Below are 12,920 nucleotides of genomic sequence, written 5' to 3'. Positions count from 1 at the left end.
GCCTACTGGGATCCCTGACATATGGCAATCCTGATTCTAGAATTGTCACCTTTTCGGTTAGTATAAAATAGTATTAAAATTGGGAAAATTACAAAAAAAAAACAAAAATGGACGTTGCAACACCCTGCCGATTGCAGCAGGCGCATCAGCGGCAACGGAAAGAGTGGGACAGGATCGGTAGGCGCCTCAAGCTCCAAGTCAACTTGACAGCTGGATCAGTACCAACAATCGGCCTTATGGGATCCCTGACATATGGCAATCCTGATTCTAGAATTGTCACCTTTTCGGTTAATATAAAATAGTATTAAAATTGGGAAAATTACAAAAAAAAAAAAAACAAAAATGGACGTTGCAACACCCTGCCGATTGCAGCAGGCGCATCAGCGGCAACGGAAGGAGTGGGACAGAATCGGTAGGCGCCTCAAGCTGCTGACGGGCAAGAGGTCCAGCGACTTGCTCCTCCACGATCCGCTCCTGCAGCCACCGTTCGCCGCCCATCCTCGCCAGCGGATGTGCGGTGGTCAGCAGCTGCCGATGCCGATGGTCGGGAAGCAGACAACTCATTCAAATAGATCAGCTAAATTCCCAGCAGCCAATAATCCCTTGGAACTGCTTGTCGTGGGTCAACAGCTGCAAATGCATCGTCCACCGGGTCGACGACATGTGCAGCTCCAGGATCCTCACTCGTCGTCTCAGCCCCGCCAGCAAATCTGTTTCTGTTTCTATCCGGTCCACTACTATGAGATGGACCACTGGCCTCCACACGCCCAGCAGGAGCCGAGCCTTGTGGTGGATGCACGTTTTATGGCCGAGCTAATGGATGAGCTGCTGCTGAATGCGGCCAACCTTATTTGACTTGTGTGCTCCGTTCAAATATATAGAAGATTCCAAAACTTGAATTTTTCAAACGCTTTTTTTTTATCATACCTTTCCTAAAAATATGGTATTATCTGTATATAAAAAGCGTGCTTTTGTTTGTACTTTCCATTTTTAAATTTATTTGTTTGCATTTACAAAAAAAATCCGACCATTAAACAAACGATTTGTTACCCAAATTAATAGAGAGACTACACAAGTGTGCGGCAAACTTGGAGCTGGATTTTGCATTTGAGGGTTCATTGCAAAGGAGTCTCAGTAGTTTCGTGGCTACAATATCGGTTGCTTCAGTAAAAATATATAACTATATGTATATACAAAGTTTGTGGACTCATTGTGCCTCCATTACAATGTGTGTGTGGTTGGGTAAATGAGGATTGGATGCAGGATTGGGTTAATCGTTTCATATGCTAAGCTAAGCCTAAGTCTTGGTTGCTATAAAACCTATAGGTTAACAATTTTCCTTGTCATTGCTATTTAGTTTGTTTCGTTGGAGATTGGATGATTGAGTAGTTGCGGTTGGTTTCTTGGTGAAGTGGGGCCCTAGTGCCGTTTTGGGCGTGTGGCAAGCGAAAGGCACCTCGTCCTCGTTCTCGTCCTCGGCTTGTTAATGCTTCTTGTTGAGTGGGATAACCACGCTTCGATTGGTTTGTCTATATAGCTAGTTTTTGGTTTCGTTATACGTGCTACTCCTGTTCTCCTTGTCCTCATCCTTATCCGCCAGCTGCTCTGCCCCAACACCCTGACCCGCCTGCTGCTGGTGTTGCTGCTCCTGGTCGATCATTGCGTTTGTGGCTTCAGTGGCACCGCTGGCAGTCTCCACCTTGTGCTTCACACTCCAATGCCAATTATCCATATGTCTAGCCTCTTCCTTGCCGCGCACGCTCCCCCTGCTGCTCGTCGGCGGCGTCGACTGCGTGGACTTGTCCGTCTTGCGCTCCAGCTTCAGGTCAAGCTCCACGTCCGAGTCCATTTCGGTCTCGGAGAAGGACAACGAGTTGCCAGCGCGCGGCACCTGAATGCGTCGTCGATCCTGCGCGAAAGAATTGGTTTAGTAAAAGTATAGTTAGATAGATAGATAGATTCCAACGTTCGGGTTACATACCGTATTCAGAGTGGTCGGCTCCGAGATGTAGCCATCACAGTCTTCGTCCTCGCTAAAGAGTTCCGCCGTATTTACGGCGTATGTCTCCGGCAGACGGCACACGATCTGCGCCAGATCGATGAACGTGTACTCGTTGAGTGAGGCGTGATTTACACGCTTGGGTGGCTCCTTGTTGAACCACTGATTGAAGCGGCCCAACCGACCCGCCTTGGCCATGTTCTCAAAGTAGTTCTTGCCAAACACATAGCCCACGTCGCGAATCTCATCGAAGCTGCCGAAGGCTAGTGTCTTATACTTATCAATCGGCGGCCGAATATACTCGCAGTAGTCGGAGTTCTTGACCTCCTGCAAATAAAAAATGTTAATTATGTAAAACTCGAAAAACTCAGCTTGATTTCAGGGAAATTTCGTACCTCCAGTTGGCGCACGCAGGACACATAGGCCAGTCGGGATTGGATGTCTGGGAGGTCGGGCACCTTCACTGGCGACGTAAAGGGATTCCATTTCTTGTAGAGCAGCCACCAGCCGCTCAGGTCGTCGCCGTAGTTGGTGAGGTCAGTGTCATCCTGGGATCCCACATCGATGGCGATTATGTGAGCAGCACCCAAATTGTGCATCACATCGGCTATTTGGTGACCAATGAATCGAAATGGCCAGCATGCATGTGGATTTTTAGGTGATCGATGTGGAGGATATTGTGGATGCAATAAATATTTTCAGTTAGTGTGGTTATTGGTCTTGCGATATGGAAAAATTCATTTAACAAAGTGCGTTTACAATTTGAATGCTTCTTAAAAGTGTACAAGTATTCGATTTGATAGTTTTCAATTGAAAAGAAATTTCAGAAGTGATTAAATTCACATTAAATAAATATTATTCCAATTGTAAACGCATTTGAACAGTCTTATCCTCCAGCATCTCAGTCAATCAGTTTTTACGTTTGTGTATTTCGTAAATGGATAATTTCGCGAATTCTTCAGCATTCATGGAATTCATGGAATGTGGAATGTGTTGCAAATTTGGTTGAAACTGAATGGGGTCTTGGAAGATTGACTGAGAATGCTGGGAGGCAGGCAAGTCGGGGAATTCAATTTCCAGTACTGGAACGGACGCAGGGCGGCGCAGAGCGTTGGAACAGGATCGTGAATCGTGGATCGTGGTACGCCAATGTGGATGGTGTTTTTTTATCTTCTTTTTTTACCTGGCACGTTGTTCGTGTAGCAGCCATCAAGCAGCAGGTGGCCGTCGCGGTAATCACAAAATGGTGGGAAGACGCCGGCAATCGACATGCTGGCGCGGCAGTACCGCCACAGGTGGCCTGTTTTTTGTTTTTGTTTTTTTTTTTACCGCAGGTGGGACAAAACAACAACAACAGCACAATATTGTGGATCGTATTGTTTGTGGGATGACACGGACAGGTGAGATTGGATTGGTTTATTTCATTGTTTTGCGTGTGTAATAGAGACAGGTCGTGTGTTTCAAAGATAAAGAGAGAGAGAGAGAGAAATAGACACGCTTTTATCCACGAAATAATGGTTTATTTCAGTGCTAAAGCTACATATGAAATCGGGTTTACTTATACGCATACAACAACAAAATGGTCTAAGAAAACAATTGGGGAATAAACAAACTAAAAAGCAACTCAAAAAATACCACCAAAAAACTAAAATATGTAGGTAGAGGAAGAACCAAAGAAACTTTGTGCACTCAATCATAGGTGTGATTAGTGTGTGTGATGCGTTATGTGTGTGTTTGTGTGTGTTTGGTGTGTGTACGTGGGTGGGAATGAGACAGATGGTGCAAACGAATGCGGTTTACCGTTAGAAATGCAGGACACGCAAACTATCGACAGGCAGCACTGGCGTTGCCAGCCCGAAAAAACTCTCAAACTTTCAACTTCTAGGAGAACAAGATCAACAAATGTAACAGCATCTCAGAATTTTTGGGAAAGAAACGGAGCGGAGCAAAACGAAAGGAATGGAACGTGAGGAACTTGGATCGAGGAACGCAGGCAAGCATGATCGAACAAGTGGAATTTCCAACACTCTGCGCGCTCTGTGTGCCGAAAAACTCAGCTCTAGATTGGAAATTGAATGTGAGAATTTCTTTTTTTGGATTAACGCTCGGGGTTAAATATTTCGGTTTTTGTTTTTGTTAATTCTATTTGCTAGTTGCTAAGTGCTAATTGCTAATTACCTGGCAGATTATTCACATAGCCGCCATCCAGCAAGAGGTGCCCATCTTTAGGATCGCATAACGGCGGCATGTAGCCACTGAGCGACATGGAGGAGCGTACGTAACGCCACAGAGATCCTGGTATTTTAGATCAACGACAGACACATGCCAGCAATGATAAGTCGGTGGGTGTGTGTGTTACATTTTCAGGTGTTTTGTGTGTGTGTTTGTTTTTATTTTTGGGGGAGGAGAAGAGAAAAATAAGAAAGATTGAGTGAAAGTTGAGCTCTTTTTTTTTTGGGTTTTCTTTTGATCGAGGATAGAGGGAATATGGAATATGGAATGGAGAATATTGGAATGAGGAGCACCAAAGGATTATTGGGTTTTAATGGGCGCAGCGATGCGGGGCGTGGGTTATTTAAAGGGTTGAAATGGGGAGCAACGAGTTTAGCCTCTAGCAAAAAGCCAATTTCGATTTTTGGCACAAGCTTGCCGAGCAACAACAACAACAGCGACAACAATGAGATTTTAATTTGATTTGTTAGGTTTCAAACAATGTTCAAACAAAACGGCACATTCGATTTGGCAGCATAACGTCGATAGCTAGTCGATTCCACAGCAGAAAAGAACATTTAGAAAGGTGAAAATGCCTCTACAAAATTGCGCGTCATGACATGTCTCTGTGTGTGTATGTGGGCGTGTGTGTGTGCGTGCGCATTTGCATGAGTGTGTGGGTGCGTGCCTGTGTGGGCGTCTCATTGTCTGGGATTTCATTTTTGGGTACACTCAGTTCTAAGGCTACCAAAGGATCAAAAGGATCAGGAACCACAAAACGATACATTAGCAAATCAAAGGGTGGAATATTAAACTAAGAGACCATTAAAAAGGGAAATAGCCAAAGAAAAGATTAGCGCTAAAAAGCAAACCAAAACAGGGAGCATATACAATTTATAGGACAAAAAACAGTTTCAATGGGGTCGATTGAACTGAAATATCTACAATATATCTTTTTCAACTATTCAAGTTACAAATTTCAATTTTGACATAATTTCTTTACAAAGATAAACTAGTGCAACATTATTAAATACAAATTTTAAGGTATTCAGCGCCAAATGTAAGTTTTCAATCAAAAGAGTTTCAAGATCCCATTAGCCGAAAAATACACACAACAAAAGAAGAAAAACAATAGAAAGCGACAGATAATGACAGAGGGAGAGAGAGACACATACACATAAAAAGCGTGGAAGGCAGAGAGAAAGAGAAGGCAAATCGGGAGCGCAATTGACTCACCATTGGTGTGAATGCGATGGCAACTGGCGGTGATGTCGGTGGTGAGTGTGAAGTAGGGTATCCACAGGTCCTCGATGCTCACGTCCCCGAATGTGTCGTGGATCGTCTTGTTGAACTCCCGTCCGGAGAACATCGATGTGATCGGGTAGGTGAGGTCAAGTAGTTGTAGGAACCATTTCGTCATTTTCTAAAGTATTTATTTATAAATATATTTATATTTAATGGGCCAGAAATGGATGTAAATAACAAACCTTTGACCACTCGCGCGCCTTCTGCGTAACCGTGGTGATGTTACGCTCCGAGCACCAGAGCGCACCCATCAGGGCACCGATGCTGACGCCGCCCACCATGTCCACCGGTATGCCCGCCTCCTGGATGGCCTTCAGCATCCCAATGTGGGCAGCACCGCGCGCTCCTCCGCCGCCAAGCACCAGGCCAATCGAGTTGCCCGTTAGCCAGCGGGCCAAACGCGAGAAGTCGGAATGCATGTTTGGCTCGGACAGCAGGACGCGACTGTAGAGATCATTCTGAAAGGGTAAGAGATCATTGATTAGTCTACATTCACATTTGAAAGTTAAACCAGGGAGTTTTTTTCCAGCCAACTTACAATGCGGTATTGACTTTTGCGCGTGAAGATCCGCTTGACGCAGAGCACATGGTGGTGCTTGGTCACCCAGGGTCGTGCATTCAGCCAACTGAGCGTGTTGGCCGGCTTGGCATTGGTGTCCTCCGGATAAAGCAGGACTAGCTCCTTCTGCGTACGCATCGCCAGTCGGTCAATCTCGCGCTCGAATTTCCCAACCAGGTGGGAGCGATCGCCGAGGCCCACGATGAGGATAACGTCCGCCTGCCGCATACAGCGCTGTGTCCAGGCGCTCAGCGAACTGTCACACTGATAGAGGGTGATGATGTTGCGGTCCTCCTGCTGCGCCAGCCACGAGGTTAGGCGGTACTCGTTGGCCGCCTCGAAGATGTTTGGACCCAGCTGCTTGCGCACCACATCGGAGGTCAAACGGAGCACGGGTCCTAGGCAAGAAACAAAAGTGGAGCATTAGAATTGGCGGGTATATCCGTGCAGCAATGTGAAACGTTACCGGACTTATCCATCGTGTTCTGAATAACTCTTAGCGGAAAAGAAGTTTAAAAGATTCTATATGCTGAAATCTGGCTGTCTTGGACTTTGTACTCTTATGCCTTTTTCCATTCCCATAAATATACTCTAAGATTATTAGATTCCACCAGTAAACATACGAATTAATGGCAAATAGTGAAATTAACTAACCAACTTTATCATTAAATCTTGCATTAGCTACAGGCACATAACGCTCATTCTCAAAATCAATTGCAAATAATCAAATACAAACAGTAAGAATTGTCCCACAGATTGAAGCGCCCACTAGCTTTATACGAACCTATGGCACAGAGCGAGTGGTAGAGCTCGTAGGTGAAGGGCGTCAGCGGCACCTCGTCGGTGATGGGCACCAGGGCCACCGTGGAGTACTTGTGCGTGACGGGATTGGCCTCGACGGGCGCGCCCGGCGCCCCGCTGCCCGAGCGCGTCTGCATCGAGCCGAGGAAGCGGTGGCTAAGGAAACTAATCAGCTTGGTAACCACGATAGGGTAGCGCAACTTGATGGCATTGAACAGGCCCTCGGGCAGCTTGGCCAGCTCCGAGTCGCGCACAGCCATCACCGTCGTGGTGCGCGACGTTTCCGTGATCATTTCGACGATGCCCACAAGATCACCCTTGCCGTATTCGCCGACAATCTCCTTTTTGCCACCAGGATGCGTGATCACCGAACGCATACGACCGCTGAGCACAATGTATGTGCTATCGCTGCTCTCGTCCTGCCGATAGACAGCTCTGCCCGACTCCAGAAAGATCCAGTCCAAGGCGTAGTCACACTGCCTCACCAGTGGCGATAGGCGGCGTACTACTCCGTTGCCCAGATCCAAAACAATGCGCGGTCGTTGTCGCATGATCCTGTCAAGAACACGAAACAGCAATAAATATTTCGGTTACAATTTGTTAATGGTCCAAACTCACTGGTAAATGGCTGCCCGTCGAATGAAGGCTATTCTGCTGTTGCTCCTCGATCGTATGGTATACGCACTGGCCTCTCCCGTGAGCATGGCCAGTCCGCCAACGATTTCGCCAGGATGCACAAAGTGGATGAGCATGTCGTTCTTGTCCTGTTTGGCCCGCGTGGCATCCTGATTGCTCTGGTAAACGGCCAACGTGCCCGTCATCACAAACCAAACGCAAACATCGTCCGCATTGCCCTCGGTTATCAGGGTGACATTCGGCTCCAGTTCCCGCAGCTCTACAAAGGGCTCAATGATGTGGGCATCCTCCTCGGACAGACCCAACTCTTTGCGCAGGCTGTCCACCGCCGATGACTGCACCAGACGCATGTCTATCGAGGTTGTGACGCCGGGTGCCTGCGGACAGGTGTGCGAACCATCGGGCGTCATCTGAGTTATGGAACTGCGACGCGTGGACAGGTTGCCCACGGACTGCTGCTGCTGGTGGAATAAATCTGCATTCGGTGCATCGCCATGCACCTCGGTGAACAGATTGCTAGTGCCGTGTACACTGCCATCCGGATTTGGATTCGGATCGGACAGCGTGTGCTCCTCGCGCGAGTGTCGCGATGGCGATGGTGGTGGCCGGGTCACAGTCACCGAGACACCCGATCCCGTTCCTGTTCCCATTCCCATTCCCGATGCAGCGGACTGCATCAGATTCAGCTGGTTGATCACCATGGGCGGGCCATTGGCTGTAGCCTGGCGTGAGGACTGCGAGTTAATCGGTCCACTCATTGTGGATACGCTCTTGTAGCGCATGTGATTCTGCACCAATTCGGCATTCAGACCGAGGTAGTTGCGCAGTGCGGTGAACAGGACGCGCTGTAGCCGTATCATAATCACCTGGATGACGCGAATCATCACGTCCGGATTATCCTGGAACACCTCTTCGAAGGCCTGCGAGTAAAGGAAAGAAAATAAGTTAGTGATTGTTCCCGGAACATATATATTCTAGTTAAGAATAGCACCTGCATGGGCAGCCGTATGACCACCGATTTCTCAATGGCCTTGGCGGTGACCGTCTTGTAGTAGCTGGGATTCCCCGACAGGACATCTATAAAGCTGAGCAGCGATGTCACCGACTCGCCCTTCCTGACCGTCTTCAATGATAGCGTGCTGCCATCGGCATTGGAGATGTACACATTGATCATGCCCGACTGCACGATATAGACGCTGTCATCCGGATCGGTGATCTTGAACAGATAGTCACCGGCCATCAGCTCCAGCAATTGGGTGTGCTTGCACAGACGCAGAAAGACGGGCTTCTCGAAGTGCCCAAAGATGCGAATGCTCTGGAGCATATAGAGCGCATCGGGTGGCACTCGGTCGCTGCCCTCGATTGTCTCCTCCAGATACTCGGCTGGCGGCTCCACGGTGCGCATCTCCAGCGGCATATTGTCCCGCCTAAGCTGGAGTATTCTTCTCGCGAATCTCATCACAGCCCGCCGCTTGTAGCCCTTACCGCTGCTATACATCTGACCGCTCACGTTCTTCATCTTGCGCAGCATACGCCGGCCATAGAAGAGCATCTTGTCCCGCTTCCGGAAGCGCAGGCCACGCAAATCGCCGGACGAATTCGTTACGGAACTAATGGAGCGGGCAATCTCATCGCGCAGCCGCAAACGCGCCAGTCGCTTGAAGTACATAAACCAGGCGAGGAACAGCACGCCCATCAGGCCCATGGCGCAGTACATGTACATCTGCAAAGGAAAAGTGTATAAAATTGAGCTGAATTAGTGGGCTGCTCACTTTAAAGGCTCTCATTTCGCTGGCAGTCGCATTCGCACTTAGGATTCGATGCTAAAGAACCTGACAACTGACAACTGACAACTGAAACACTTCCGGTTGACTTCAAATGCAATGTCATTTCGAACTGGTTCCGAACTTGACATATAGCCCTCAAAAAGCTTTTGTGACATTTAAGGATTATGTAGGGATGGCTCAAGTTCTTTTTGGCAATCTTCAAAGCAAATGAGTACCCCTGATTATTTCCCATATCCAACATGCTAGCAAAACTGATTGCCACTGCAAGATTACATTTTTTCTAAAAAGCAAGCTTTCGTTACTTAATAACATTTCGCAATCATGTAAAACAAGGATTTAATTAGCGATTTCCTCAGCTGCAGAACTTGAAACAAAAGGATAAATCTTTGAGACACGACTTTCTGATGTCGTGTCCAATACAATTTTCATTTGCACGTCTATTTTCCACGTCGCCCAGATATTTTGGATGAATTATTCAGCACGAAGACACTTGGAATTTCCCAAAAGCAAGTGTCACGCCCGTGTAATCAAGTGCATCAGCTGTGTTTTGTTGTTGGTTTCCCTAATATTTCTTTTGTTTTTTGTTTGCAATTGTTATTGTTATTGCACTCAGCACTTTGACTTTGAAACGACGACGCAACGTCGCTGCACATGTTTTGTTGTTATTGCCAGCGATTCTTAGTGAGTGGTTGTTGTTCTGGTTTTTGTTGTGACTGTAGTTTCTCTGGCGATTTGGTGTTGTTGCTGCTCCCCATTTGTTATTGTCTGCAGTTTCCGCATTTGATACTACACAGCGCGAAAAAGGTTGCCCTATCTATGTACATATCGTACATTTCCCATTTCGTGAACTATAAGTCAGCATGACGGAGTTTAGATTTGCTTCGATAGAAATAAACAAAGAAATTGCATATTTATAACTGCCTTTTTACTTTTTTCGCTTATAAGTTGAAACATTTTCTCTCTCTGCATCTACTGTTAGTCTTTTATTGCCCCCAGCTATTATTGTTTGTTTACAGTTTATTTTTACAACAGGTTTGCCAATTGTACAAGAAAATATGCCATAAATTCCAATTGACTCAGTCGGTCTAATTGGAAGCCGATGCTGCGCCACACACGCACTTATCCAATTGGATTTGCTTGGATCTAATCGGACAACACACACACGCATAGCAACACACGATAAAGATAAAATTCGCGCAGTCACAAGGCGGCTAAATTGATTTGGCCCCAAGGGGTTAATTGAATTATTGAAAACTGATTTCGTACGCACCCCCCGCCCACAACTGCACGTGCTTCTGATTAGCAATCGGTTATAGTTATCAGCACTGGTGGTTTAGTTTTTTAGTTTTTTTCTTCTTTTTTTTTGCTTCGGGGTCGCCTGGCTGCCATTATCAATAGTATTGGCCGTGTGGTGTTATCATGTGGCTACTGTAGTCAGTGGTTTTGTGTTTTTCTTTCGTTTCGTTTTATGTAAGGCCACAAAACAATTTCGATTTGAAATGGTGACAAATGAAAACACGGAAGTTTCCCCTTTTCTTTTCCGGTCTTTCTCTTTTCTTATCGTTCAGCTGATTAGAGTCATACAATCCACATATGCAACAATCCTAAGTCTATCTCGTTCTTATCCTTAGCTGGTGACTAAACCCCAATCAGCTGATGGAGATTACTAGAACTAAGTTATTTTGATTCTTGTAGCTATGATTAAGTACTACATTTAAGAATTTAACCCATGATGTTAAGTAATGTCTAGCCGACATTCGAGCTAAATGTTGTAATAATTTTTATTTAAAAATTTCCATAGATAATGGTTTACACATAAAAAAATGACAGACACAATACAGTGGAATTTTCTAACAGGTGTTTGCTCTTAATACTCAAGTGGGTTTTCTCGAATAAAGTTTGAAGTTTGTTTACTTTACTTTAACTACTTAGGTCTGCTTTATCGCTCATTTTTATCAGGGGCCCTAATCTAAATGGATGTTGTTATTAAAAAGAAACCGTATTCGTAATAAAAATTTTGAATTATATAAAGAAATGTGACGTGAGTTTAAAAATACTTAGTAATCTTATATTGTATCTAGCTTGGACATGAACCCAACACAGCTGTTATCCTGCACAAGTAAGATCCACATGCTCATTTTCCGCTCTCGCTCTCTCTCCCGCGCTTTAAGCACGGACACAAGCCCCGAACAGCTGTAGTCCTGCACCCCCCTCTATCATCAAATGTTATGCAGCTTTCCAGCTGCCATTCTAATCCTTGGCGACCTCTCGCTCTCGCACACATTGTCTTTAAACTGACTCACTCATACTCAACGGCAAACCAAAACCGGAGCCAAGGCAAACAAAAAGACAAAGAAAGGGTGAAGTGCACTTACCGTTGCAGTGATCTGCTTAGAAACATATTGACACCACGCGTCCGAAAATATTGTGTTGTAGCTACCGCTGGCGCTGGCGCGCAGCATTTCCAGGACATCCATTGCGCTCACTTACGCGGCCAGTTTTCCAATGACTCCCCTCCGCTTTCCTTTCTCCCACAAAACTATTCGATTTGTTGTTTAGTTAACCGTTGGTTTTGTTATTCTGCCTGTTTTGGCTTATGTATGTTCCGTTTATTTGGTAAATACGCAAGTGTAAAGAGGGGGCGGGGTACAGGGTGAATGGGGGCAAAGCAAAATCACAGCCCTTTGTTGTTGCCTCCGTCGCGTTGTCTCTCCCTCGCTCTCTCACTTCGTCCGTAGTTTTTCCTTAATATGTCGCGCTCTATCGCACTCACATTTACAGACACCCCCGCCCCACGTTTGTCTTGCTTTTTGTGCAATAATTGTTATAATGCACGCACCGCACAGCACAAACACACTCACAACCACGCACAGCAGAGAGCACAGCTTCTTTTGATTTAGATTTATTCTCGTGTTGTTTTTGCTGTTACGAGAATCATCAGAACCAAAGCAATTGTTGTTTTTATTGGTGGTTTCGTGCGGAAATCTTTCGTTTTCGTTATATATATTGTTGTTGTTGCTCTTTCTCTGTTTTATTCTATCTCTCTCTCTTTCTCTCGTGTTATAGGCGGAGGCGGGGGGTGGTTTGCCGTTTAGATGGGGGGCGTGGCAACGTGTAATAAAAACTGTCTTAATTTACTGAGCCGAAATAAACGAGCATTTTGCTATGTAACTACAAACTAATAAACTGAAATGCACTCTAGAATTTTTGTTATTGGTATCGATTCGCTTTGTTAGTGGATTGAAAAACATCGATATGCCGGAAATCGATTGTTCCCAGCTGAGTCGAGCAGCCTGCCAGTGTGACCATGTGACGACGACTTTAGAACGGTTATTTCAAAATTATTTGTTAAATTCGAAAGTAATTTAATAATTAATATTACCAAATAAATCGTAAGACGTATATTAAAGAAAAAATCGTTTAGCATAGTTCTGAATATTTTCATATTGTTTATAGGCCGTGAACAGCATTGTAACTATTTAGACAAATGCACTTAAATATATAAGTTCTAGAAATGTAATTAGGTTTAATCTGGAACAATTGTGAATGTCAGGTACCTGTTTATTTAAGTTTTTTTTTAAATTTATTTATTAATATAACAGTTTCTGGCATGACAGCCCTG

General features: G+C 45.5%; 2 protein-coding genes across 5 annotated transcripts; one reads left to right on the top strand and one right to left on the bottom strand.

Annotated features, from left to right (window-relative positions):
* The first annotated feature begins 231 nt into the window (after positions 1-231).
* Positions 232-899, top strand: LOC120456227. Its single transcript, XM_039642912.1, has one exon. It carries the CDS (start codon positions 343-345, stop codon positions 853-855), a length of 513 nt encoding a protein of 170 aa, XP_039498846.1. The 5' UTR covers positions 232-342; the 3' UTR covers positions 856-899.
* A 75-nt stretch (positions 900-974) lies between these two features.
* LOC120456170 (neuropathy target esterase sws) lies at positions 975-12,508 on the bottom strand. 4 transcript variants are annotated; one of them, XM_039642835.1, is made up of 11 exons: positions 11,674-12,508; positions 8,503-9,234; positions 7,494-8,431; positions 6,859-7,430; positions 6,054-6,472; positions 5,698-5,973; positions 5,447-5,633; positions 3,183-3,299; positions 2,395-2,606; positions 1,982-2,326; positions 975-1,909 (listed from the first exon to the last, which is right to left on the bottom strand). In XM_039642835.1, exons 1-11 carry the CDS (start codon positions 11,773-11,775, stop codon positions 1,538-1,540), a joined length of 4,272 nt encoding a protein of 1,423 aa, XP_039498769.1. In that variant the 5' UTR covers positions 11,776-12,508; the 3' UTR covers positions 975-1,537. The 4 variants fall into 4 exon arrangements, with proteins under 4 accessions (XP_039498769.1, XP_039498768.1, XP_039498770.1 ...); XM_039642834.2 differs by lacking the exon at positions 3,183-3,299 and adding an exon at positions 4,178-4,294 and having other exon boundaries at positions 11,674-12,507; XM_039642836.1 differs by lacking the exons at positions 3,183-3,299; positions 11,674-12,508 and adding exons at positions 4,178-4,294; positions 9,284-9,313.
* Between the last annotated feature and the right edge of the window lie 412 nt (positions 12,509-12,920).

The sequence above is a fragment of the Drosophila santomea genome, chromosome X, assembly GCF_016746245.2.
Source record: "Drosophila santomea strain STO CAGO 1482 chromosome X, Prin_Dsan_1.1, whole genome shotgun sequence".
NCBI lineage: Eukaryota > Metazoa > Arthropoda > Insecta > Diptera > Drosophilidae > Drosophila > Drosophila santomea.
The sequence above is the reverse complement of the archived record's forward strand: the minus strand, read 5'-3'. Positions and strand labels throughout refer to the sequence as shown.